We start from the raw sequence: 27,831 nt of genomic DNA, 5'->3' as shown, positions 1-27,831 counted from the left end.
AACACCAAAGCTATGATCTATCCCCTGCTATAAATGACTCGACTTCTGGACGTTAGTTATTTGCTAAGAATTAACAGGTAAAAGAAGGGCTTCCATTAGAAGCTGCAGTTAGCTTGAAATTTTAAAATACACGAAGCCAAATTGGGTCAAGTCGGGGTAGTTCTCATTGGGAATGATACGCAGAGAGTCTGGAGTTCAGGGAAAGGATACAACAAAAGGCAAAATTCTAGTGAAATGGAACTGTAGGTCCAATTGCAAACAACGACCTTTCAAGGTGCTTTCATTTTCATGCATATCTGAGCTCAACTAGCTACTCCTAAGTTCAAGTATGAAGAAATTAAGAATTAGTTCGTTAGATTGAACTTAGAATATGTTATTTACTCAAATGGTCCTTAGATTTATACCCGAATTGCATTTTGGTCCCTCAACTAAATTATTTGTTCAAATTGTCCACCAACACTTTATTAATCGATGCATTGGTCCTACTATTACATTTTGTCAATATTGCCGTCAAATAATCCAGTAAAATAAAATAGTAAATAAATTAAAAACTAAAAACCAAAAGTAAAAAAAACCAAAAGTAAAAAAAAAACTATCGCCCTCTCCCACCTCCCAACCTCTAGCCCGATAACCATTGCCCCAGCACCCTAGCGCCCCATCTTCTCCTCCCTCCTTGTCCCCTCCACCTCTTCCCTATATCTCCCTCTATTTCTCCCTTCAAATGTTTAATATTGGGGCTGCAAGGCTCTGGGTTTGTTTGAGAAGAGAGTGAGAGAGAGAGAGGCTGTTGCAGACCCACGATGAGATGGGGGTTGGGTGGGCTGATTTTTTTTTAGGGTTACTTGTCACATCCCGGGATCGGCTCTGCCGTAGCACGATATTGTCCGCTTTGGGCCCCCCTCTCTGCCCTCACGGTTTTGTTTCTGGGAGGTCACGAGCAACTTCCCAGTGGGTCACCCATCCTGGGATTGCTCTAGCCCCCAACTCGCTTAACTTCGGAGTTCCTACGACTCCGAAGCCAGTGAGCTCCCAAAAGGCCTCGTGCTAGATGGATGCGGGTGCGCACATATAAGGCACATCACCCCCTCTCCGTTGGTTGATGTGGGATCTTACATTACTTTTTGTTGTTTTTTATTCGTTTATAGTTTTAAATTATTTTTAAAAATAAAGAAAATATTGTATTAATTTTTAATCATATAATTTTATTTTTTTAGTTTTCAAAAGTTTTATTTACCCTTACAAATGTAGCATGTGTTGCTTATAAGACTAATTTAACAGAAAATGTAATTGTAGGACCAATGCACCGATTAATAAAGAGTCGGTGGATCATTTAAATGAATAATTTAGTTGAGAGACCAAAATGAAACTCGGGTATAAATTTGAGGACAATTTGGATAACTAACCCAACAAATTAATTTCTCTAGTTAACCCCCAACTCTTGTAACTTCTGAATATTAATTGCCAACAAGAAGTATGTACAAGAAAATAGACATGGAATAATAAAGAGGGAATCTAACAACATAAAAGAAAAATATGAGATGAAAGATTTGAGCAGTCTGAAATATTTTCTAGGAGTGGAACTCACTTGATCTAAACATGGCTTATTTCTTTCATAAAGGAAGTATGTCATGGACCTGCTAGCAAATACTGGAATGCTTGACTGTAAACCAGTTGTTGAGAATCGTAAACTTGGGGTTTATGTGGATCAGATCCCAACTAACAAAGAAAGATACCAAAGGTTAGTTGAGAGATTGATCTATTTATCACTGACATGCCCTGATATTGCCTATATTGTAAGCGTTGCTAGCCAATTTATGCATTCACCTTAGTGAAGATCATATGGCTGTTGTGATGCGTATTTTGAGTTACTTAAAGTTTGCTCCTGGGAGAGGTTTAATATTTAAGAAAAATGGCCACTTGGATCTAGAAGGTTACACTGACATAGATTATCCAGGGAATATTATAGATAGACGTTCTAAATCAGGTCACTTCACCTTTGTTGGCGGTAACCTAGTTATGTGGCATAGCAAGAAGCAACATGTTGTGTCTTGTTCCTCTATAGAGTCTGAGTACAGAGGAATTGCCCAAGGGGTTTGTGAAATATTGTGGTTAAGGTGGTTACTTGCTAAAATTGGGTTTAGACCAGATGCTGCTATAAAGCTCTACTGTGATAGTCTGCATTTGAAATTGCTAACAATCAGGTGCAACATGATCGAACTAACCATGTAGAAGTTGATCGACATTTCATTAAGGAGAAGCTGGAGCATAAGTTAATTTCTATACCTTTTGTGCCTTCTTCGGAGCAGCTTACAGATATGTTGACCCATGCTGTGTCAAAAGCACTGATTTGAAGACTCACTTGACAAGTTGGGCATTACCGATATCTATGCACCAACTTGAGAGGGAGTGTTGGCATGAGTCAAAGTCAACGTTCCTATTTGTACCCACTATGTATGTAGTATATATATATATAGGGACTTTCTCTATTGCGAAGTGCAAGTGTGCGGAGTGGATGCGAACTTCTATTTGTGACCATTAGATTCCTTGTACGCTGTAGATTTAAAGCATCATTGAGAACTTCTATTTCTAGAGCTTTTCAGTCTTTTGGTAAGAGCCAAAATTTCCCGCGCTTACACCTCCAATCTACTAACCTCTGTTTCTTTCTTCCACCACAATTGCAATTTGTGATTCTGTATATGCAATACGTCATTTCCCTTCTTCTCTACATTGATTTTCTATTTCTTTTTATAGGGATATCCTCGTTGATTTGGGTTTGGGTTTTACTTAGTCTTCATATGAACTTGGCTCACTTTTGTTTTGTTTTGAGTTTGGTGAGGTGTTGTACTGCTGGGTGGGATTTTTTTATATGACCTTGGCTATCTGTTGTTTAATTATACTATGTATTTACCTGATGTTTACAATTACTAACTATATTTAATTTGCAGATGGGGATATTGAAGCTAACTATGATTTCCTGATATGATTCGAAGAGTCATGCCTTCTTCGGATGATTTGCAAAGTTTGTGTATAGGATATCTTCAAAAGTTTGAAAAAGATATAAAGAGATAAATGATTGAAATAGATGGTCCCAAGACTCCATTACAAGACAAAGGAATTGAAGCTACAACAATAATTGACGTTCAGCTTCATACAAAATTATAGCTTGAACAATAATGATTCAAAGTGATTCAAACTCTTGACCAATTTTTGGTACATGCTGATCTTCTGCTTGAGGATTGAAAAATAAATCTGAATTATTTTCATTAGTATCTTCCATAAATTCATTCCCATCTCTAAAGTTTCATCTATTAAAGCAAAAAATAACAAAAATATTGGTCAATGAACATTGGTAAACAATAGCAAAGAATACTGTAGCAATGCTTAAACCAAAAGCCAAACTCGTAAGTGCATATCAAACCTGAATTAGATAAACTTTCAACCAGAAAACGAAATAGAATAACTTAGCCAAAACCATACAAAAACAAAGACCAATTAGTAGCCAAATCCATAAAACCCATACATCAGTGCTTTCTGTTTTTCCGATTCCAACCTTCGTGATTTCCAACGAAACCCAAATCTTCTTAGTAAACAATCCCATACCATAAGAAAATAAAAAAACTTTGTATAAGCAAAATGGAAAATACCCATATATCATAAAGCAAAAAAGAAAAGAAGAAGAAATAAAAATATTCTAACCTGGAGGAGCAGCTATGATATTGCCAGGGATGAGAGCACATGGACGAGAATGTCTTGAAAACAAGAAATAAAAATATTATAACCCAGAGGAGCAGCTGTGATATTGCTAGGGATGAAAGCACAGGGAAGAGAAGGTGTTCTGGTGGAAGAAAGAAACAGAGGTTAGTAGATTGGATATGTAAGCGCGGGAAATTGTGGCTCTTACCAAAAGACTGAAAAGCTCTTATAGAAATAGAAGTTCTCAATGATGTTTTAAATTCATAGCGTACAAGGAATCTAATGGTCACAAATAGAAGTCCTCATCCACTCCGCACACTTGCACTTCGCAATAGAGAAAGTCTTTATATATATATATCCCTCCTTGAGAGAAGAATAAACATATATATTAATTTAAACCCTAACTACTTTTGAGTAAGTCCTTGAATTTGCCGGAACCAATCTTGTTGCACAGCACCTGCAAGGAAGCTGAGAGAAAAGCCCCTCCAACCAAAGCTCCAGTCATGTTTCGATTCTTTGCGAAGGATTATGGATCTTCTGGTTCAGTTTTGCAGCAAGTTTTGAAGGGCTGTTGAGAACTTGAGATATTATGTGACTCAATATTTCATTGACTTGGAGTCTTCGAATGAGATCATTACGCCCCGATATTTTGGTTACAAAAAAAAAAAACAACAAGAACCCAAATGCTTTTGTAACGCGGATGACCCTACACGGTTTCTTTGACACTTCATTTTCTGTCCTTAAAACGATCACATCATCTATATAAAAAGAGACATCACATCATCTATATAATAAGCATTGATCGTTTCCTTCTCTTTTTTCAGTTTTTCTTTTTTGGACATTGACAAGCATTAGCTCATTGCTGTTTTTATATCTTTAGAAACAACTCAATCAAGAATCTAGGACCATGGCTTTTCTTTGTGGAGGGTCGTCGTTTATGCTTACCAAACAACGCGGTAGGGTTTGAGACAGCAAAAATGAATTATTTACTTTTAAGATCCATCTTCCTCATAAGTATACAAACAAAAATACTAGCTATATCAATTTATATATCACGTTGTGTATCACATCTATTAAAAAGGTGGTATGCAAATATAGTATGCTTAGCATGATGTAATTTTAAGATTTTCTTCGCTGGCTGATATATATGCACAGCCTGCCTGCTAAGGACTTCCACTTCTTCTCATTGGGCCTATTTCATGAATCTTCTTCTTCGTACCGACGGGCAACATAGATTGGCCCAATTTTAGGGTTTCCAAGCAATTGCCAGCATTATTAAGCGCATGCCACATTCCGAAACCAGCAACTACAACCGATTGACTAAAAAAATCACGAAACAAAAAAAAAAAAAAACAGAGAATTGCGAACCAACTTGCATTTCGTTTTTCACAAGCCCCCCATTAATTGGATGATCATAGGCATATCAACATTGAGAAGATCCCGTTCACATGCATCGTAATGGGGACTGTTTAAACCACAATTATCCGTTCCACACCACACACGTGACTGACTACAAGGTTTAACTCAATCTTGGGCTCTGATCATGATAAAGATAGAATTATATTAATCATAAATGTTGGTGGACTTTATAATTTCATGTGGCCATAATTTCAAGTGCTTTCTTCCCATTCAGTTGGTGTTCGTGTTGGTGTACGAGAAATGTATCAAAAGTCACTGACTGATTGAGCGGGAAGTAATTTCAAGTGCATAATATTGAAGAAATTAAAAGGCAAAAAAGAGTAAAAACCTCCTTCTTGTTGTGATCTTGAACGGCGAAGCGAGCGAGGTCTTCGGTTTCGAGGCTGTTCTCGGAGGCATGGGATTCGTGGACTCCGCCGAGAGTGGCCATGTTTTGGAAATGGGAGGGATTTGATTCTTCTGCGAAGGATGAGAATGCGAGGAAAGGGAAGAGGACGAAGAAGATGAATTGCATAAACAGACACAAGAAGGAAGAAGAAGAAGAAGATTTCGATTTCAATTTCGTCTGCTTTTGTTTTGTGTTTGGGTTTCTGACACTTTGTAAGACAGATAGGAATTTTTCTCTTTCGCTGCTCGGAGTCTTTTTGTATATGTGTCATACACGTGTCGCTTTGAGTATCTTTCTTTGCTTAGTCGGTAATAAGCTTTTGTTTTCCTTTTTCTATTTACTCTTTTGTTTTCCTTTAATTCAAGCGTAGTCTGTAAGCAAACAAAAACCTAAACCAACTATAAAAAAAAAAAATTTTAAAAATTTAAAAAAATTAAAAAAAACACTCTTTTTGTAGGTGTAAGTATTTTTAAAAACTCAAACCCAAAAACACTCAAAAATATCTCCATTATTAAGAACAAAAAAATATATAATTTTATAGTTTTTTTTTCTTTGTCTCCACGCTCTCTGTCTCCTCCCTCTCTAGTCTCTCTGTCGCCCTCCCTCGTCTCTCCATCTCTCTCCTCCCTCTCTCATCTCTTTCTCTCTCCTTCCACTCTCTATCTCTCTCTGGGCATGTCTAAATTTTTTCTTGGTGTTCATTGAGATGTCTAAAATTTTTAAAAAGAAAAAAGAAGAAGAAGGTGGACTTGGTTTGGGTGGGTTGAGGGAATTTGTGTGTGAAAGGTAGGTGTGCCATAGTAGAGAGAGGAGGAAGGGGTAGAGGGAAGGGGGAATGGAGGAAGGGGCTGTGAAGAGGGAAGGGGTAATGGATTTCAAGGTGGGCAGGCAAAGGTTGGTTGGAGCTGCCAGTGGCACATAGGGGATGGGGGAAGGCGATTTGTTTAATTTTTTCAATTTTAATTGTTTAAAAGACATACAATTTTTGTTACAATAATGATTTTTCTATGTTTAAAATACACCTGAAAATAGAAAGACTTGGATGGTGTTAAAGTCAGATGATAAATCATGGATTTTGAAAAATTAAGGTGACGTTTCTCCTAAATTATTCTTTAAGGTGACAAATTAAACTATGGTTTAAGCTCAAGTGACATTTCTACAAATTGAAACTTAGGTATAATCATATAGCAGTTTTCTTAAAATTGTTGAGCATTAGCAAGCAAAACATACATTCACTCATGGAAAGAATAAAATAGAAGGTATAAAATAAAATCGGTGTCAATTTAGTTCCATGCACAACAACTTTAATTTTTAAGTGCAAATAAAATGTGAGTGCATGTTTATTTACTTGTTAACGCTAAATTTTTTTAAGAGAATGTTATGATCAGTTGTGCATGTAGCATTCTACTTTTAATATCCCAACTCCAAAGTGTCTTCTAATTTGCTTAAGTGGAGGCATAATATTGTGATGTCAAGGGAACAAGGAAGAGAAGGGTCATAACATGAGCAGCTTATCCCATAGCATAGACGACCTCAGAAGATTTCATATTGAATTTCAATGAATGACCTTTTGCTTGTCAAAATTCTTGAAATGTATGGAAACATTGAATATATGTAACATTCGACGAATAAGCTATAATGTGTAGAGATGCAGCTTTTGTTGGAAACAACAATCAGTATCAAACTGGCTGTCCTTGAAGGATTCATAGACAAAGCTATAATCTTTCAACAACTTGGCTGCATATGGCATTACATAGAAAGTAACTTTCAACAACTTCATAATCATCCGATAAAGTTTTCTTGCAAGAAACCCAAACGAAGACGTGCCCCCCAGGGTTTAACATCAGCTTATCTTGTTTGAGATGAAGAATTCTTCATCAACACAAAGAAAGCTTTTCCATGTGGTCAGATCAAATGAAGGCCACCCCTCCAAACACAAATGAACTATCTGCAGGACAAGATAGCTCTGATCAAAAGCTAATAGAAAGCATATAATAAGGATGTTAAGTTTATTGCCGTCGTTAAGTATCCCTTTAGTTAAAAACATGTTCCCCTTCCACTGCCTTCAAGGGACCGTGTAAATTATCAGAAAGATTAAGATGGATGGTTTCGAGCAACGGTTTAGTGCTTGTTAAAGAATACACGAGTCCCACATCGGAAACTTAATTAACAAAATAGAAAGTCTCATATAATAAATGGTTCCACTCCTAATAACATCGAGGTCTTTTGTATCAAACCCCACACCTGCTAAACAAGTGGTTAAGTTGGGGACAATATCGATGTTGCTAGTGGTGGGCCAAGGGTCCGTGATATAGAACAGCCCATAGTTTTAGAGTAAACAGCCCGTAAGTTTAGAGTAAACACTTGAGCAATAGAACAGAGAAGAATTAGGGATCGAAGAGACAAAGGGAAAGGGAAGGAATCAGAGAGTTTAAAGTAAGGAAATTTATCATTAATCAAGTTTGGCTTAAAAGATTACAAACAACTCTATTTATAGAGGCAAAACCCTTTTAGTCTAGGAAAAGGAAAAGTAAACTTTAAGAAATAGGAAAGCAAATTAACTAATAAGAGATCCTTTAACAAGAAGGAATCTTTAAGAATTAGGAAAACTAATAATAGGAAAACTAATAAGAGGAAAACTAATCCAAATAGAAGTAGGAAAACTAATAATATGCATTCTGCATCATTCTCCCCCACCGAAAAAGAACTCGACACCGGCGAGTAAACCAAGATTACGGATGACGACATCGTTTGTAAGTACGGATGATGGGAGGACGGGATGCCGCCAAATCCAGATCATGAAGAGCATTCTGATAACTTTGCAGAAGAGTAGAATCCAACTGGCAAAATTCAGCTTCTGTAATCCAAGTATCCTCAGTAGCAGGCCTTTCAACCCAACGAACCAGATAACGAGTAGAACCGCCAGTAGACGAGGCCACAACTTCATGATCCAAGACGTCCTCAATCTGATCTGTAGGGATAAAACTAGTAGAAGGAATATGTGGCACCATAGGAGGAGTGGAACCCTTAGCAACATCTATAGAAATAGGTGGAGAAAAGGTGCCCCGATAAGGAGATAAATCAGAAACATTGAAAATGGGACTTATATGCATATCTGCAGGCAACCCAATCAAATAAGCATTGGACCCAAGCTTCTTAATGATACGATAAGGACCCATCGAACGAGCATGAAGCTTCTTAAAAGAGTGCTTAGGAAAACGTTCAGGACAAACCCGCACCATAACAAAATCCCTTTCCTGAAACTCCTGTTGACGACGATGAGCATTGGCTGCCAGTTTATAAGTATCGGTGTGCATGGATATTTGTCTACGGACGTCATCATGCAATTGCCTAATATGTTCAGCAAACGACGTAGCAGAATCTGAGGCACGGGCAGCCATAGGAAGAGCAACTAAATCAACAGTGTTGGCGTGACTTGTGGATATTGACTTACTTTCCCTACACACCAAGAATTCCTATTATAATTGTAATTGATTTACTTTAATTCCTGATTTCCTACTGTAAATCGATTTAGTAATTTATTATTTACTTGCCCATTCAGGTTTCGTTGTATTATAAATATGACCTCCTACAAGGAGAAGAATACACAGAAAATTCCCACAAACAAATATTCTCTCATAGTTTTCATATTTTAGCATGGTATCAGAGCAGCGATCTTGGGATTGGTGACTCTAGTTTCTAAACCTTATCTGCCACCATGGGGGAGGATGACTCTTCTAATCTTCATGGCTGTAGCACCACTGCTTCCTCCTCTCCTTCTCAACTAACCATAGTCGAGTTGAGTGCCCAGGTGGCTCAACTAATGCAGATGCAGACTCAAACCTTGAACTCGATCTTAAATCAGGATCCTACCAAGACGACGACCCCGAACTCGAATCAGACGACGATCTTGAACCCAAATCAGACAACAATTCCGACGACGATTACCTATGAAGCTTCCGCTGCACAGATTAGCATAAAGTTGGATGGCACCAACTATTCCCTATGGTCCCAAGTTGTCGAGTTGTATATCTCTGGCAAAGATAAATTGGGATATATTAATGGCGATCTTCCACAACCTCTTTCAACAGCTCCAACGTTTCCTCGCTGGCGCACTGAGGACTCTATTGTGAAGGTATGGATAATCAATTCTCTGGAGCAGAGCTTGATTGGCAATTTCATTCGTTTTCCAACGGCAAAAGCAGTGTGGGATGCAATTGCCATAACTTACTATGATGGCACTGACACCTCTCAGGTTTATGATCTAAAAAGTCGAGTCTCCCGTATGCGACAAGCTGGCGGCTCCATTGAAACCTATTACAATACTCTCCAAAGCTTATGGAGAGAGATTGATTTCCGTCGTCCAAATATGATGGAGTATGAAAGTGATATCAAACGTTATAATGATATTCTGCAGGAAGATCGAGTTTACATATTTTTGGATGGCCTTGATGTTCGTCTTGATAAGGCCCAAAGTGATGTTCTTCACATGACTCCATTCCCTACTGTGGACCAAGCTTATGCCTATGTTTGCCGTGAAGATGTTCGACAAGCAGTGATGATGGGTTCATCTGCACCCACTGGCGCTGGCATAGCGGCCAAGAGTGCACCTCGATTAAGTCCCCCTACTCATGCCGGACAGCCCCATAATTCCTCTACTGTGGCCCACCTTCAGATCTAGTCATATGCTACTACTGTTGGTGCGCCACCTCCTAAAACCATCCCACCTTCCCGTCCCAATTGCACACACTGTGGCAACCCCAAACATACCCGTGACACCTGTTTTAAGTTGAATGGTTATCATGATTAGTGGGAGGACCTCCGCACTCGCAAGCTCAGAGAAACTGCTAGTAATTCCGGCCGTGCTGCTCTTGTCTCTACCGAACCCCAATTAGCCTTGTTCTCGCAGGTAGACCCTACTGATAGTCACGCGCTTCCGGATGTCTCAGGTAACTGCGGTTACGCATTTCATACTTCTGATTTACGAGATACTACTGGTTGGATAATTGATTCTGACGCCACTGATCATATGACCTTTGATCCGAATGATTTTTTGCACACCACTACTCCCCGCCGCATAAGTATTGCCAATGTGAATGGAGTTACCTATCCTATGACAGGGGCTGGCACTGTCGCCCTTTCACCTTCTCTGTCCCTTTCTAATATTCTACTCGTTCCATCTTTGTCCAATAAATTAATGTCTGTGAGCCAGGCAACTGAACAACTAAATTGTTGTGCACTAATTTATCTCAATTTTTGTTTATTACAGGATATTCTCACCAAGGAGATCGTTGGGCGTGGTACTAAAAGAGGGGGGCTGTACTATGTGAATGACTTCAGTATGGGACGTGCTAACAGTGTGAAGCATCCGTCTGATGACAAGCACCGACAGATTTGGCTCTGGCACCGACGTTTAGGGCATCAATCTTTTGGTTATATGAGACACTTATTGCCCGAGTTGTTTTCTGTATTTAAGGACTCATATTTTAAATGTGACACTTGCATTTTAGCCAAGAGTCACAGAGCATCCTATCCTTTAAGTATGAATAAAAGTACTAATCCTTTTGCTTTAATTCATTCTGATGTTTGGGGACCCTCACCTATTTCTACTCATTCCGGTATTCGTTGGTTTATCACATTCGTTGATGATTGTACACGAATGACATGGCTTTATTTGATGAAAAATAAGAATGAAGTGTTTTTCCTGTTCCAATCCTTTCACAAACAGATGGAAACACAGTTCAATGCTCGAATACAAATTTTTCACTCTGACAACGGTGGAGAATTTGTTAATCATGATTTTCAAACTTACTTCCAGACACATGGTATTATTCATGAGACAACTTGCCCCCAGACACTGGTGTTGCCGAACCGAAGAATCGTCATCTCCTTGAAACAGCCCGTGCTCTTCTCATTGGTGGCCATGTTCCTAGTCATCATTGGGATGATGTTGTCGTCACTGCTGTCCACCTTATCAACCGCATGCCTTCTGGGGTTTTGAACTTCAAAACTCCATTACAAGTGCTCGCGCAACACGGGCCTCTACCTTCTGTTTTGGTGCTTACTCCTCACATTTTGGTTGTGTGGCCTTCGTTCATCTTCATAAAAATAAACGAAGCAAACTTGATCCATGTGCGCTTCGTTGTGTTTTTTTGGGTTATGTCACTCATTAGAAAGGCTACTGATGTTATCACCCTCTTACCCGACGAACCTATGTCACTTTAGATGTCACCTTTCTGGAATCGGAGATGTTCTTCTATGACCCAGCATCCAATTCTACTCTTCAAGGGGAGATACATAGTGAAGAGCTCAATTAGAGCAACTTGGAAAACGAAGATATTCATCTATACACGAAGATTGCTCTCGACTAAGAAACAATAACAATCGATCGTCTCGAGTCTAGCACGTGCAAATGCTCTCTGCCAAACAACGATCAATCGTCTAACCCTTGCGAAGCTGTTTTTTATTCGAGTCATACTCCTACAGACAACTCAGAACAACAAGATGAAGACCCCCCCTCTCACTCAACAATACAGACGGACCAATCTCCTGAGAATATCTTTAAGGTAACTACTCCTCCTAGACTTGTGCATTTAGAGGATAAAACTATTGGATATCAATTACCTTTCAAGCAAAATCGTGGGAAGCCACCAAACCGTTATTCACCTGATATTGGCAAGACATCCAAGTATCCAATTGCAAATCATGTATCCACTGAGAAGCTGTCTGAACCACTCAAGGCTTTTGTGCATCAGTTGTCTGCTATCCATATTCCAACCAAGGTCTTTGAAACATTGAAAGATCCTAAGTGGGTCCAAGCTATAAAAGAGGAGATGAAAGCTCTTGAGAAAAATCAGACTTGGACATTGGAGACTATACCATAAGGAAAAAAGACTATCGGATGTAGATGGGTGTTTACTATAAAACAGAATGCAGATGGATCTATCGAGCGATACAAGGCAAGACTTGTGGCAAAAGGGTACACACAGACCTATGGTATAAACTATGAAGAAATCTTTGCACCAGTTGCAAAGTTAAACACCGTCAGAGTCTTATTGTCCCTTGCAACTAGTTTGGATTGGCCACTACATCAGTTTGATGTAAAGAATACTTTTCTACATGGCGAACTCATGTAGGAGGTGTACATGGACATTCCTCCTGGATATAATACTACTTAGACTAGAACAGTTTGCAGGTTACTTAAAGCATTGTATGGATTGAAATAGTCACCACACGCATGGTTTGGACGGTTCACCATGGCAATGAAGAACAATGGTTTCAAACAGTGCAACTCAGATCATACTCTATTCTTGAAACATAGGAAAGGGAAGGTAACAATATTAATAATCTATGTTGATGATATGATTATTACTGGAAATAATAAACAGGAAATATCACAGCTACAAGACTATTTGGCTACTGATTTTGAGATGAAGGATCTAGGTGGACTCAAGTATTTGTTGGGAATTGAAGTGGCTCGATTGCAGCAAGGCATATTTCTCTCTCAAAGGAAATATGTCTTGGACTTGTTGACAGACACAGGAACGCTAGATTGCAAACTTGCGGACACTCCTGTTGTTCAGAATCATCATCTTGGAGAATATCTGGATCAAGTTCCAACTAACAAAGAAAGATACCAAAGGTTAGTGGGAAGATTGATCTATTTGTCACATACTCGACCAAACATTGCTTATGCGGTGAGCGTTGTCAGTCAATTTATGCACTCTCCAAGTGAAGACCACATGAATATAGTTCTTCGGATACTTAGATATTTGAAGTCTGCACTTGGAAAAGGACTTATGTTCTCAAAGCATGGTCATCTAAATATTGATGGTTATTTAGATGCAGATTGGGCAGGTAATATAACAAATAGAAAATCCACATCGGGTTACTTCACATTCGTGGGAGGTAATTTGGTGACATTGAGGAGCAAGAAACAGAATGCAGTAGCTTTATCCAGTGCAGAAGCCGAGTTAGAGGCATGACTAAAGGGATTTGTGAACTTCTTTGGTTAAGAAAGTTGCTTATTGAACTTGGGTATAAACCTACATCCACAATAAATCTCTTTTGTGACAACAAGGCTGCTATAGCTATTGCACAAAATCCGGTTCAGCATGATCGTACTAAACATGTTGAGGTGGATCGACACTTCATCAAACAGAAGCTTGAGGCTAAAGTGTTTCAGTTTCCTTTTGTGAAATCCGAGGATCAATTGGCGGATATTTTGACAAAGGCGATTTCCAGTAAAGCATTCCACAATTCACTGGATCAGTTGGGCATTGGCGACATCTATGCACCAACATGAGGGAGAGTGTTGGCGTGACTTGTGGATATTGACTTACTTTCCTTACACACCAAGAATTCCTATTATAATTGTAATTGATTTACTTTAATTCCTGATTTCCTACTGTAAATCGATTTAGGAATTTATTATTTACTTGTCCATTCAGGTTTCGTTGTATTATAAATATGACCTCCTACAAGGAGAAGAATACACAAAAAATTCCCACAAACAAATATTCTCTCATAGTTTTCATATTTTAGCAAACAGGTGATCGGGGAGAAAACCCATGAACCACCTCAAAAGGACTCTTACCGGTACTTCAATTAATTGAGTTGTTATAAGCAAACTCAGCCACAGGCAACAAGAGATCCCAATTACCAGGTTTATCCCTAACTAAAGAGCGGAGTAAATCACCAAGGCTGCGATTAACCACTTCAGTTTGACCATCTGTTTAGGGATGGAAAGCAGAAGAAAACTCCAAAGTAGTAAGGAAAAGCTTCCACAAAGTCTTCCAAAAATGACTAACAAATTTGACGTCATGATCAGAAACAATGGAGACACGGAGGCCATGCAAACGGACTATTTCCTTAAAAAATAACTTGGCTATATAAGAAGCATCAGTATTTTTGGCACAAGGCAGAAAATGTGCCATTTTAGAAAAATGATCAACTATGACAAAGATAGAGTCATAGCCGCGACTAGTCTTAGGTAAACCAAGCACGAAATCCATACTAAGATCCTTTCATGGTGCATGAGGTATTGGTAGAGGGGTATATAAACCTGTGTTACGTTTGCGAGCTTTAGCTAGCTGGCATGTTCGTCATTGGGAGATGAGATGAGCAACATCACGTTTTAATGAAGGCCAATAGAAACGATCTTCCACCAAGGCAATAGTCTTATCTTTGCCAAAATGTCCTGCGAGGCCGCCACCATGTAGTTCCCAAACAAGGAATTAATGGAGAGAAGTACGGGGAATACATAATTGTGTTCCTCGAAATAAGAACCCATCCCTTGTAATAAAGTCTACATACTTGCGACGGTTACCTTTAGAAACTTCATGAAAAATAATTCCAAAATCTGAACAAGATGAATACTCAGTCTTAATACGATCAAACCCGGTTACTTGAACTGTCATTGTGTTCAAAATAGTAGCCATGCGACTAAGGGCATCAGCTGCCTTATTGTCAATGCCTAGACGGTGTCGTAAAACAAATGTAAAGATCTGGAGATATTCGGACCACTTAACATGTCGACTGCTAATGGTGCGTTAAGAGTGGAGATATTTCAAAGCTTGATGATCTGAATACAACACAAATTCGTTTGGCAGTAGGTAATATTGCCAATACTGAAGTGCTTGTACCACATCATAAAACTCCTTATCATAAGTAGAATAACGTTGCTTTGCTTCATTAAGTTTCTCACTAAAGTATGCTAGGGGATGTCCTTCTTGGCTAAGCACACCACCAATCCCAACTCCAGAAGCGTCACATGCGACTTCAAAGGCTTTAGTCAAATCAGGATGTCGAAGAACAGGCGTATGAGTCATCTTCTGCTTCAAAATTGTAAAGGCCTTGGCAGCCGCATGGGTCCAAAGAAAAGCTCCTTGTTTCATACAATCAGTTATTTGTACCATAATAGTACTGAACCCTGGAATAAATCATCAATAAAAAAGGTGAGACCATGAAAGCTGGGTGCCTCTGTCAAAGTCGTGTGTGTTGGCCAAACAATAATATAATAGCGTCTACCTTGGCAATATCTGTGCTAACCTCAGCCGCAGAAATATTGAACCCCAAGAATAAAACTTAAGGTTGAAGAAACGAACATTTTTTTAAGTTGGCATACTGTTTTTCCTTCCGTAAAGTAGAGAATATCGTCTTAAGATGTTGGAGATGTTCCTCCCGAGAGCGGCTGTATATCAGTATGTCATCAAAATAGACTACCAGAAATTTACCAATATAAGGTCGTAACACATGAGTCATCACCCTCATGAACGTGTTGGGTGCATTGGACATGCCAAAGGGCATCACAAGCCACTCATATAAGCCATCAGGGGTTTTAAACACGGTTTTCCACTCATCTCCTTCACGAATACGGATTTGATGGTAGCCAATGCGAAGATCTATCTTTGAAAACCATTGGGAACTCGCCAAATCATCCAACATATCCTTAAGTCGCGGTATAGGGAAACGATACTTAACTGTAATTTTATTTACAGCGCGACTATCTACACACATTCGCATTTTTTGGGGGTAAGGAGAACTGGAACAGCACAAGGACTTATGCTATGATGAATAAAGCCCTTAGCCAGCAACCCTTGAATTTGTCGATTCAATTCCGCTCGCTCAGGTGGATTCATACGATAATGGGGAAGATTAGGAATTTGCGAACCAGGAACAAGGTCAATGGCATGCTGAATCTATCTCGCTGGAGGTGGGTCATCATGTATGACATCAGAGAATGAGGAGCTGTTGTATGGGTTCAGCAAGTGGAGTGGGGGTGTAGTCAGATGCCGGTTTAAGCAAGAGGGCAAAGACCACACCAGTTTCTTGCAGTTCGTGTGCAAAGTCTACAGGTGATAAAATACTCAATCGATGCTCGAAAGCCTTCTCTTTAATTAACAGTTTTTTGAACATCCTTAGTTGTTCGATGGCTGGATTGGAAGGCTTTAACGTTATGTTCTTTCCTTCATGTTGAAAAGTATAGGTGTTCTCTGGGCCGCAACTTTTCACACGACGGTCATAAAGCCAAGGCCAGCCTAGGAGCACATGTGCGACCCTCATAGGTAAGATATCACAATAAAGTTGCTCGTGACAGGGACCCAATTAAAGAGGAACAAGACAGCTTTCGGTAACAGGTAACCTGGTTTTATCAACCCAACCAACATGAAAAGGATGAGGGTGTGGCTCTGCTTAAACGTGAAGGCGATCGACAGCAGTTTTAGAGATAACATTCAGCGTACTTCCCCCATCAATAACTAGTTGGCATCTATTGGTACCGCAAGGGACATAGGTTTGAAAGATACTTGTGCGCTTCCATGAATCAGGAGGTGAAGATGTAGGTGCTGAACAAATACAATGCATGACACTCAGTTGGTGAAACGCCTCCTCCTCACATCAATTATCAAGTTCTGGATCATAAATAGGTTCAAGGGGCTCCACATACTCGTCCACACAAGAGTCTTCATTGAGGGAGCCAAGGTTTAAAGTTCTGTGGGGACAACGGGAGGCGATGTGGACCTTAGCATGGCAAAGATAGCATTCGATATGAGAAGCCGTGGATGGGGCTGGTCCTTTTTCTGTTGCAGGTATTGTAGGAGCAAGTGGACCAGCAACGCCATATTTAGAGCTAGGAGTACTACGGTTTAGAGTAAGAGTGGAAGAGTGCCCAGCATGCCCTGTATATCAACGTTGTGGACGCAAAAAAGTTTCACCTTCCAATGCGTGGCAATATGCATCTTCCAAAGTTTGCGGACGGAACGTCCGGACTTCACGTTTGACATCGTCATGAAGAGCATGGATAAAGCGGGACATGGTGATGTCGGGTTCTTCACGAATCCCCGCACGTATCTTGTGTTCGATAAAACGAGCGTGGAATTCAGTAACGGTTAAACTTCCTTGTGAAAGGGTCCATAATTGGTCATACAATTGATGGCGATCAAAGGTGGGAAGATATTGTTCGCGAAGCTTTAATTTCATCTCGTCCCAGAGAGTCACAGGCGGCTGTCCAAATTGGTATAGTTGCTCTTCCACGGAATTCCAATATTGTCGAGCAGCTGGTTGTAGCGTCATCTTACCAATGCGAAGTTTATGAGCATCCGTCAAATCGTACCAGGCGAAATAATCTTCCATGGCTTGAACCAATCAAGAAACATCGTGGAATCCCCACGACCATCAAAAGTAGGAGAGGTAGGCTTGATGTGGCGGATGACATCGTTGTCAAAATGGCGAGGAGGATGAGTGCCTTGATCATGTGGAACTGTAGAAGGGCCCGTTGTGTGTTGGGTATAATGGGGCGGTGCTAGAGACTTTAAAGAAAGGGGGGGCTCCAATTGAGTCTTGGGATCATCAAGTGAGAGCCCAATGGAGCTATGAGGCATGCCGTATGGCACGGCCTTGAGTTTTTTATGCACTGGTGGATTGGGTAGAAGGCCACTTTTTGGTGGTGGCATAGAGGAACTCGAGAGCAATGCGGAGGTAGAAGAAGGTTCAACATGTCCAGCCCGAAAGTGATTGATAAGCAACTGAACGGAGTCTTAGAGTTTGGTGATGGCCAGGTCCGTCTTCGCACGATGTGTGGGAGCCTGTACCAACTCATCTTTGAGGTCAATGCTGAGTTTAGAGAGGTGGGTTTCCATGCCAGCGATATCGTCAGAAACTTTGACTTGGAACGCATGAAATTGTTCTGAAAGGCTGGCCACGGTTTGGGGCACCATGGGAGAGGGCAAACGTAAACGAAAGCTAGGGAAGGCTCTGATTACCAATTGATGTAGAACAGCCCATAGGTTTAGAGTAAACAGCCCGTAAGTTTAGAGTAAACACTTGAGCAATAGAATAGAGAAGAAATAAGGGATCGAGGAGAAGAATTAGAGATCGAAGAGACGAAGGGAAAGGGAAGGAGTCAGAGAGTTTAAAGTAAGGAAATTTATCATTAATCAAGTCTGCCTTAAAAGATTACAAACAACTCTATTTATAGAGGCAAAGCCCTTTTTAGTCTAGGAAAAGGAAAAGTAAACTTTAAGAAATAGGAAAGCAAATTAACTAATAAGAGATCCTTTAACAAGAAGGAATCTTTAAGAATTAGGAAAACTAATAATAGGAAAACTAATAAGAGGAAAACTAATCCAAATAGAAGTAGGAAAACTAATAATATGCATTCTGCATCAGTCCGTCCTTAAATCTTAACAGTGCTAAGAATAACAAAGGTGCCAACTTTCAAATGTAAAAAAGCAAACTTACTTTTCTTTTTTGATTTCACTAAGGTCAATTGGTAAACCTCCCCACAATCACCTGCAAGATCATGTGATGATGGTCAGTAATGAGTAATCCTGTAAGCTTCATAATTCAAGGAACAGAGATTGTGAGAGAGTGGAGCAGTACTTTGGAGAGATCTCAGCCCCATGTTTTCTGCTACAGCTTTCATTCTTTCTCAAAATCTTCAACTTCAACTCATCAGAGCATGCATTTCTTGAGTTTGTTGGAAGATGATAAGGTCATTCTACCTTAAAAGAGAACCCAATACGCTTTAGTTTTCTTCCATTAGCAGCAGTTACCTTGAAATCTCAAAATACACAATGCATGCCAAATTGGGTCAAGTTGGGGTAGTTCCCATTGGGAATCTTGCGCAGAGAGTCCAGCGATACAACAAAGAAAACAATTCTAATGAAATGGAACTGTAGTTCGGAAGTGAAAGGCACAGAAAAGGATCAACAGAATTTTACCTTCTCGTGTTTTCTCATACTTTTGGCCCTCATCAGATTTTGAAAAGCCAAGTCTAATAGCTATCCAATGAGGATTTCAACTCGATTGTTTTCCATTTTCATGCATATCTCAGCTCAATAAGATACTATGAAGTTCAAGACATTAAGAATTGGATAGTTAGATTCATCTTAGGATATGAACAAACTCATGTAGTTAACCCCAACTCATGTAGCTTCGGAAAACTAATTTCCAACCAACAAGTATGTGTATACATTTTCATCCATCTCAAATTAAATTCATAAATGACGTTTTCAAGTTATTACCTACAGAAAGGAATTTTATGATGAAAGATTACCGAATCATGAATGGACATGTGATGCTTGTTATGCTAGATTCAGATCTCTTCACCACATTGTCCAAATGCTGGTCTGTTGCTAGAGCTCCACCTGGAGAAGATTTCCTTCCCCTTTGTTTGCCACAATTTGTTTGTAGAAAAACAAAAATCTATATACAACGGTAAACTCTCCTCGGGCTGTGACATGAAAGATTAAACCTGCAAATGAGAACTGTTTATGAGAAGGCATGTTATCGTGCAGAGTGACTAATAACTCAGCATTTGAGACTAGACAGATAAGTTGTGATCAGCATGCTCTTGGATACCGATAAGGACCAGCCCCAGTGAGAAACTGTTAAGATTTGGATTACAAAGGGAGCTAAAGATCTAGAGAGAGTGAGAGAGGTAGCTAGGAGAAAACAGAATTTTGGAAATGTTCTCTGGTGCGATCTACAATTCATTGCAGAGATCACACCTTTTGTATTCATTCTCATTCTCTCATTACATCAGCCAAACAATACCATTCTATTACAAGGGCCAATGTGGATGTGACATATGGCAGAACAAGGCCTAAGAGCCGTTGGCAAATAACAACCTGATCTAAGACCTTACACTTGGCATATGAGCTCAAGCTTACATAATTCTCACTCAGCTAAAAATAAAAGAAGTCAACTATGCTAAGTAAACCATTCACTAATGAGAAATTAGTGAGCAATTTACTTTTCAACAGAAACAAAGTGACAGAATTATCAGAATTTATCAAGTTTAATACCAATAAAATAAAATTTGCGATTCAAGGCAAGATTCTTTTTTACAAAAAAAGAAAATGCTAATGAACTATAGTTGTCGTTTCATTTTGAGCAAGTAACGTTTTAGAGTCCTGCAGAAGTTAAAGGGGCAGAGAAAGAAAACAGACAAGCCTTACCTTCATTTGTCATATCAAATTTTGAAAAGCCTGCTTCTTCTAATAGCTTTTTAATATGGACGTTTACTTAAGTGCTTTCACTTCCCGTGCATACCTCAGCTCAACAAGATGCTCCTAAATCCAAAGGAGAAATTAATTCTACTGGCTTTAATTAAATCTAATTATTGCGGCTTCATAAAAATAAATCTAACAAATGATAATCCAATTATTAGACAAGATAACACATGAAATAATGACAAGGGACCTACTTCATGCTATGTGCCTGACTTTGACTTGAGAGTGAAATGTCGAAAAGCAAAAACTTTGTTTGATAACGAGGTCATATCATATGATCACTTCTTGGCCTATGAAGATGCAAGGAATGTAAAATATCTTAGCCCAATCTTCTCCCCTCTTATTCTCATACCTTTACTCCAGGGCAGAACAACTGGAGATGCTCAGAAAAGAAAGAGTCTTGTGACAGGAATTGGAGACTCAGACAGCCATAAATATGTATCTGTTGAAGAGAAGTGAGTTCAAGGGACCTTGTGAATTCTCAAATTTCCGATGAATGACATATTATTATGGTAACTACGAGATTGGTTTTTTCATTTTTTGGGGGTTGTTTGTGGGGGTGGTTCGGAGCAACGGTCTAGTGCTAAGAATATAAAGGTGCCTACTTTCAAATATCAAAAAGCAAACTTTTTCTTTTTCGATTTCACTATGGTCAATTGGCAAACCTCTCCACAATCACCTACAAGATCATGTGATGATGTCATTAAATGAGTAATCCTGTAAGCTTCATAATACAAGGAACAGAGATTGTGGGAGAGTGGGGCAATACCTTGGAGATATCTCAGCCCTATGTTTTCTGTTACAGCTTTCATTCTCTCTAAATCTTCAACTTCAACTCATCATAGCACGCAGTGTTCTTGAGTTTGTTGGAAGATGATAGGGTCGTTCTTCCTCTTAGCTTCAGACACTTGTCTAAAGTCATCTCCTTAAGATGAGGAAAGTTTGGACATCGGCCTTCTGGCCTTCATTCCTCCCCACTATGGCAGATGAGTAAATCAGATGACAAGGCATCGAATAATTTCGGAAAGCAAACCTTACGGAAGTGAAAGGCACAGAAAAGGATCAACATAATTTTACCTTCATGTCTTGAATTATAAGCCTTAAGCTGACTTAAGAGTTAGTTAATTTAGTTTTTCGTTTCTTTAAGATTTATAAGCCAAGTGTAAGGATCTCATTAGACGCCTAGATGAATGGCTGAGATCACCTTGTGATGTAAGGGATCCAGCTACTATGCATAACGGTAATATTCCCTCACTCTAAGTGTGTGAGATTGTAAGAGAGAGAGAGAGAGACTGAACGAAATGAACACTCTCTCTGCTACATGTATAGCAGAGTAGTATTCTGCAACTCTTCTTGCTTCTTCTCCTTTTCTCCTTCTGTGATTTCTTCATTCAAAACACTCAAAACATTAACATGGCCTCAAAGCCAGGTTCAATCATCTAAAGCCGGGCGTTCAAACTGTGAAGAAAAGATCGGGAAATTCTGAAGCTCATTCAAAGCTCACGAAGCTACTTGAGCTCGATTTCTCTCCAAATTTGAAAACAACTCGTTTTCCAGAAGCATCTGAGATCAGACATGTCTGGATCTGGAAGCTTTAATGTGAGAACCCCGATTTTCTCTAGCGAAAACTATGAGTTTTGGAGGGTTAAGATGGTGACCATATTCAAATCTTATAAGCTATGGTATTTGGTAGAAAAAGGGATTCCAATATCCAATCCAAAGAAGAAGAAGGCATTTGAGGAAACCTAAGAGGAAGAAGACGATGAGAAAGCAGCTGCAATCCTCGTGAAGATTGCAAAAGCTCTAGGTATTATCCAAAATGCAGTCTCATATCAAATTTTCCCACGAATTGCAAACGATGCGCAGACATTGCCAAAGCAGCTTGGGAGCTATTGCATGGAGAACATCATGGTGGAAATCATGTTAGATGGGTAAAACTTCAAAATCTCAGACGTGAATAGGGGTGAGCATCGGGACCGAAAAACCGGAACACCGAACCGAACTGGTGGAAAAAAATTGGTTGACCAAAAAAGTCAACAAACCGGACCGAACCTGTTCCAACCGGTTCCGGATCCTGTACACCCCACCGCACCGGACCGGCCATATTTTAAATTTTATTATCACTATTTTTCCAAGTTCAACTTCAAAAAATTTATAAATTTATAAATGCATGAATTGGATTATTTGTTAATTTTTAAGCCAAAAAAATAAGTTATTTATTATAATTTTTTTAAAAAAATTATAAAAACTATTTTTTTGGGGAAAAAAATAATAAATAATCCGGTTCAAAACCGGAACCGGTCGGTTTTTGAAATTTTTTTTTGCCTAAGTTGTACCGGTTTCGGTTCTAGTTTGAGGTGAGAACTAGACCGAACTGGACCGCGCCTACCCCTAGACGTGAATTTGAATATACGAGAATGCATGATAATGAGTCTTTGTTTGCTTACCTTACTAGACTGAATGGTCTGATTAATCAAATGAAAATGTATGGTGAAATGCTCTCGAATGAGAGGCTTGTTCAAAAGGTCTTGATTAATCTAAGCAAGGTATATGACCCTATCTGTTTGGTGATTGAGAACACTAAGAGTGTAAAGACTGTGGAATTACAAGAAGTAATTGCCATTCTGAAAAGTCAAGAAAAACGATTTGAGTTGCCCAATGATGATGCAACTAAGAAGGTTTTTGCCTCATTCATTGTGAGTCCAAAAGGCCAGAACAAGAATGTAGTGCAATCTGGTTCATCCAAGTCTCAAAAGAATTGGAATCCTAAGGGGAAACCATGGGAGTCAAAAGAAAAGCCTCAACAGAACAATCCTGCATCAAATTACAACTTTAGTTCATCACAGCTAGCAAATCAAGAAACTGTAAAGCCTCAGTGCAAAGTGTGCTCAACGTACCATTTTGGAGAATGCAGGTATAAAGGCAAGCCAAAATGTTACAATTGTGATAGATTTGGTCACTTGGCTAGATAGTGCACTGCAGGGAAAATCTGTGCAAAAGGCAAATTGTGCAAACCAAATGGAGGTGATTGGAAATTTGTTCTATGCAAATTGTGCTGTAACACCCCGACTCCAAAATTAAATGTCTATTTTAATTGATTTAAAATGAATTACGAATTTACCCTTGAAACAGGGGTAAATCGGTCATTTTCTTATACAGAAGGATTTTGAGACCACGAATGGTATTTTTGGGTAGGTGGTACTGAGACGAATTCGTAGACACGCGGTAGGCTTGAAACGGAGTTGTAACGAAGAGTGGGCGATCAAAACTTTAACAGTGGCAAAATTGTAATTATTTTGAAAAGGGTTAGAGTAAAAATCTGATTTTTCATTTTTACCTCACTCTCTCTCTTTTTCCCGATTCTCTCTCTCTCTCTCTCCCGCGTCGTCCTCCCCCTCCCCGTTACTGTTCACCGAGACGGAAACCACCGCTCCGCCGCCACATCCGACCACCCCAGCCCTCGAGACCGGTCCCGCTCAACTCGTCGTGAGGCCCCGAACCTGAATCACCCAATCTCCCAGTCGGAAAACCCGAGAATCGCCCACGAGCTTGACTGGTTTGAACCGGAGCTTACCCGTCGCCGAGCTGCCGTCTTTGCCGTCGAAACCCGGTGAGTGAGGTATGGTTTCTTCCTCTTTTTTCGAGTTCTAGCTGACTGATGCATAGGTTTGGACCGATTTGTTGTCTAGAAAACCAATTAGAAAACCTAGGTTTTGGCTGAATTTCAAAGTGAAATTCCGGCGAGTTGCCGCCCGAATTGGACCTTCCCATAGTTGAATGAAGTGATCCTGACCTTGAGTAGAAGCTAGGATAGGAAGGGTGAGCTCGGGTGTGGAATTTTTCCGCCACTGGAATTTACTCTACACACCCACGTGCTGCCGGCAAGTGGGCGAGGCTGGTGAAGCTGCAATTTGACCCAATGAGATCCTTAGGTTGTCACGAGTGCATAGGAACTCACGGATCTCAATTCAGACGTCGTTTGACTATCGAACTTCGCATATTGTGCATTATCCGAGTTCGATAGGTTCTGACCGTTAGATCTTTTCCGAATTAAATATGTTGTTCTAGATATTCCTAGGACCGTATGGGACTTCACGGATTATGAATCGGAGCCCCGGATGTTCCGATTCAATAATGCAAAGTTTGCGGATTAGCGATAACCGTACAATCCTGAACGATTCCTAAACCTGTAATCGGACCTTAGGATACCTTCTTCAACATGCACGTATTGGGAATTTGGGGAATTAAGTATTTAATTTGTGATTTCTACTAATTTTATACTAATTAAAGGTTCGTATCTCGAAATAGGTGTTTCGACTGCATGTGCTCAACAGGCAGGACTCTCTCGTGGTCAAGCAGCGTAGGAATATTTGTGAGTGGACTTTGTTTTCAATCATATGCATGGTTTTATTGATGAAAGATTTATGCATGATGTTTTAATGGTTTATTGAATATATTATATTCATGAGATGAATTTGATGTTGTATAGCGCTTTGGCAATATATTGTGAGTTTGGCATTTTGGGTATCGAGAGTGTATTTTTATAAGGATTTTGGGGAAGTATATATATATTCTCTATAGGCGAGATACTTGGGCTGTTGAAGTGTGTTGTGGAAAAACTTGATTATGAGGGGTTGTTGAGAGAAGTTGTATGATTACACTATGTAAGTACCTTTCCCAGTTATTAGACTTTCCGCACGCGGCATTGGATGTTCCGGCGTGTGGGAAGAATAGGTTATCCGTCTCACTCGCGGCGTTGGATGTTCCGGCATGTGAGACACTTTCCATATGCGGCGTTGGATGTTCCGGCGTATGGAAAGACTCTGTATAGTGTTTAGGGTCATCACCGATGACGTTGGATGTTCCGGTGTGTGATGATCCAGTCTGCGCGCGTAGGACATAGTTTGGGAGCTACACATGGCGTTGGATGTTCCGGTGTGTGAGCTTTGGAGTTTCGTCCCCCGGTTGGACCGCTCATCCCTAGACGCAGGATAGCACCTGGAAATCCTGCGAACTAGTCAAACGATCCCCCAGTTGGATTGTTTCCCCGGTACCTAGGTAGTGTGATGAGTATATTGTATAGCTATGTATAGTTATATATATTTATATATTTATATGTATATGTATAGTTATATGTATATGTATAGTTGAGTGAGTGAAGAATTAGAGTTTTTCAGTGGTTTGGCAGGAGTTGTAAGATTGAGAGAATGAGGTTTACGAAGGAGATGACTTGTGTTTTGAAGAGTTTTAAATGAATTATGTTTTGAGTAATTAAGTAATGAATTGTGAACCTGCATGTCTTGAGCATTATTTTTACCCGGTGGGGTTACTATATTGTTTTTAACTGCAAATCATGTTTTTTGTCCACTCACATGTTTTCTGTTTTGCGCCCCCCCAGCCAGTAGTCGCTCCAGGAAGCGTGCAAGTGGTGTGCGAGGCTCGAACTGTGAACCTTCCTAGTTAGGATTTGAGTAATTTCCTCTACTTAACTGTTCTTGTAATCTAAATTCAGTAGATGCTCTGTTATCGCCCATGGTAGATTTTACTTGTGAGGCCGGAGGCCATTTAGTATGACTTGTTGAAATATGAAAGCATGCTGCTGGTTGGGATTTTTATTTTATGTATGTTGCAGCTTGAAATTTTTGTTGGGTTTGCTTAAATTACAGGGGAGAGTCTGCCAAAATTTTGGTAGAGAGTCTCGGTTTCTAGTAAGTGGGCCCGGCATCGGGAAGATGTCGGAACAAAGACGGGGTCCGCGTCCGCTTCGGTTTCCGAAAAATTCCGGGGCGGGTCCTGTCATGTGCAACCATTGAGACAAAAAAAAATGGAGAATGGTACGTTGATAATGGCTGTAGCGATCACATGACTGGGAATTACAACAAATGTGGCTGGAAAGGTGCAAATGCCAATTGGTGTGCTGGTGAATGTGGCTGGCATGGGCTAGATCACTGGTTATTGATACGACCAGAGGGAGAAAATACATTAGAGAAGTGATGTATCTTCTAGGATTGATGGAAAATCTGCTGAGTGTTGGGCAAATGGATGAGCATGGATACTTCTTGGTGTTTGGAGAAGGCATGTGTAAAGTGTTTGATGACTCTTCAATGAACTGTCTCATCATCAAGGTTCCAATGAAGAGAAACAGATTCTATCCTTTACCCCTTCTAGCTGAAAACCAATTGGTCATGAAGGCTAGTATCACTCAGTGCACATGGACTAACACCTCAAACTCAAATTTGACATGAAAGAAGTCCACTATCTTCTCAAGCACCATCACAACACATCCCAAGTGACATAAGCAGTGAAGAAAGGAACACTCAAGCTTATGATCACTCCCCATTGAAATGGAGAAGACTAGATGATGTGCTTGCACAATGCAATCTATGTATCATTGAACCAAAGAAATATGCAAAGGCAGCTCAAGACAGTTCATGGCTGAAAGCTATGGAAGATGAATACATGGGAACTAGTGAACAGACCAACTGAGAAACCAGTTGTTGGAGTCAAGTGGGTTTGCAAAACCAAGCTAAACATGGATGGTTATGTCCAAATGAATAAGGCAAGGTTAGTTGCCAAAGGGTATGCTCAAAAACCTAGATTGGACTACAATGAAACCTATGCTTCTGTGGCTAGATTGGATATCATTAGAACTCTCATTGCCCTTGTTGTTAAGAAATAATGGAAGCTATGTTAGCTTGATGTAAAATCAGCCTTTCTAAATGGTGTGCTGCAAGAAGAAGTCTATATAGACCAACCAGAGGGATTTGTGGTGAAAGGCAAGGAAGACAAAGTGTATAGACTGCACAAAGCTCTCTATGGGTTAAAACAGGCACCTAGAGCTTGGTATGGAGAGATAGACACCTACTTCATGCAGTGTGGCTTTAAGAAAAGTCTAAGTGAATCTACCTTGTATACAAAGACAATGGGAGAGAGATATTCTAATTGTCTATACTTATGTTGATGAAATTGTGTATACAGGGAGTAGCAAGGAATTGTTGGAAGAATTCAAAGAGGACATGGAGATGAAATATGAGATGACAGACTTGGGCCTTCTACATTATTTTCTTGGTATGGGAGTGGTTCAAACAAATGCTAGAACATTCATTCATTAGAAGAAATATGCAAGTTCTCTATTGAAAAAATTTGGGCTAAATGAGTCAAGACTGTAACTACACCTCTTATAGCAACTGAAAAACTAGTTAAAGATGATGGAAGTGAAGCGACAAGTGAAGAGCAATACAGAAGCATTGTAGGTAGTCTCTTGTATCTAACTACCACCAGACCAGACATTGCTTCTAGTTTGCTTGCTAGATTCAT

At 39.7% G+C, this 27,831-nt stretch overlaps 1 protein-coding gene across 1 annotated transcript; it reads right to left on the bottom strand.

The window, feature by feature from the left end:
• Positions 3,036–5,786, bottom strand: LOC109947036. Its single transcript, XM_020556370.1, has 4 exons — positions 5,441–5,786; positions 3,697–3,835; positions 3,521–3,577; positions 3,036–3,305 (listed from the first exon to the last, which is right to left on the bottom strand). The coding sequence occupies exons 1-4, from the start codon at positions 5,769–5,771 to the stop codon at positions 3,302–3,304; spliced, it is 531 nt and encodes a 176-aa protein (XP_020411959.1). The 5' UTR covers positions 5,772–5,786; the 3' UTR covers positions 3,036–3,301.

Source organism: Prunus persica, chromosome G2 (genome assembly GCF_000346465.2).
Source record: "Prunus persica cultivar Lovell chromosome G2, Prunus_persica_NCBIv2, whole genome shotgun sequence".
Lineage (NCBI taxonomy): Eukaryota > Viridiplantae > Streptophyta > Magnoliopsida > Rosales > Rosaceae > Prunus > Prunus persica.
This window is presented reverse-complemented; position numbering and strand designations above follow the sequence as displayed.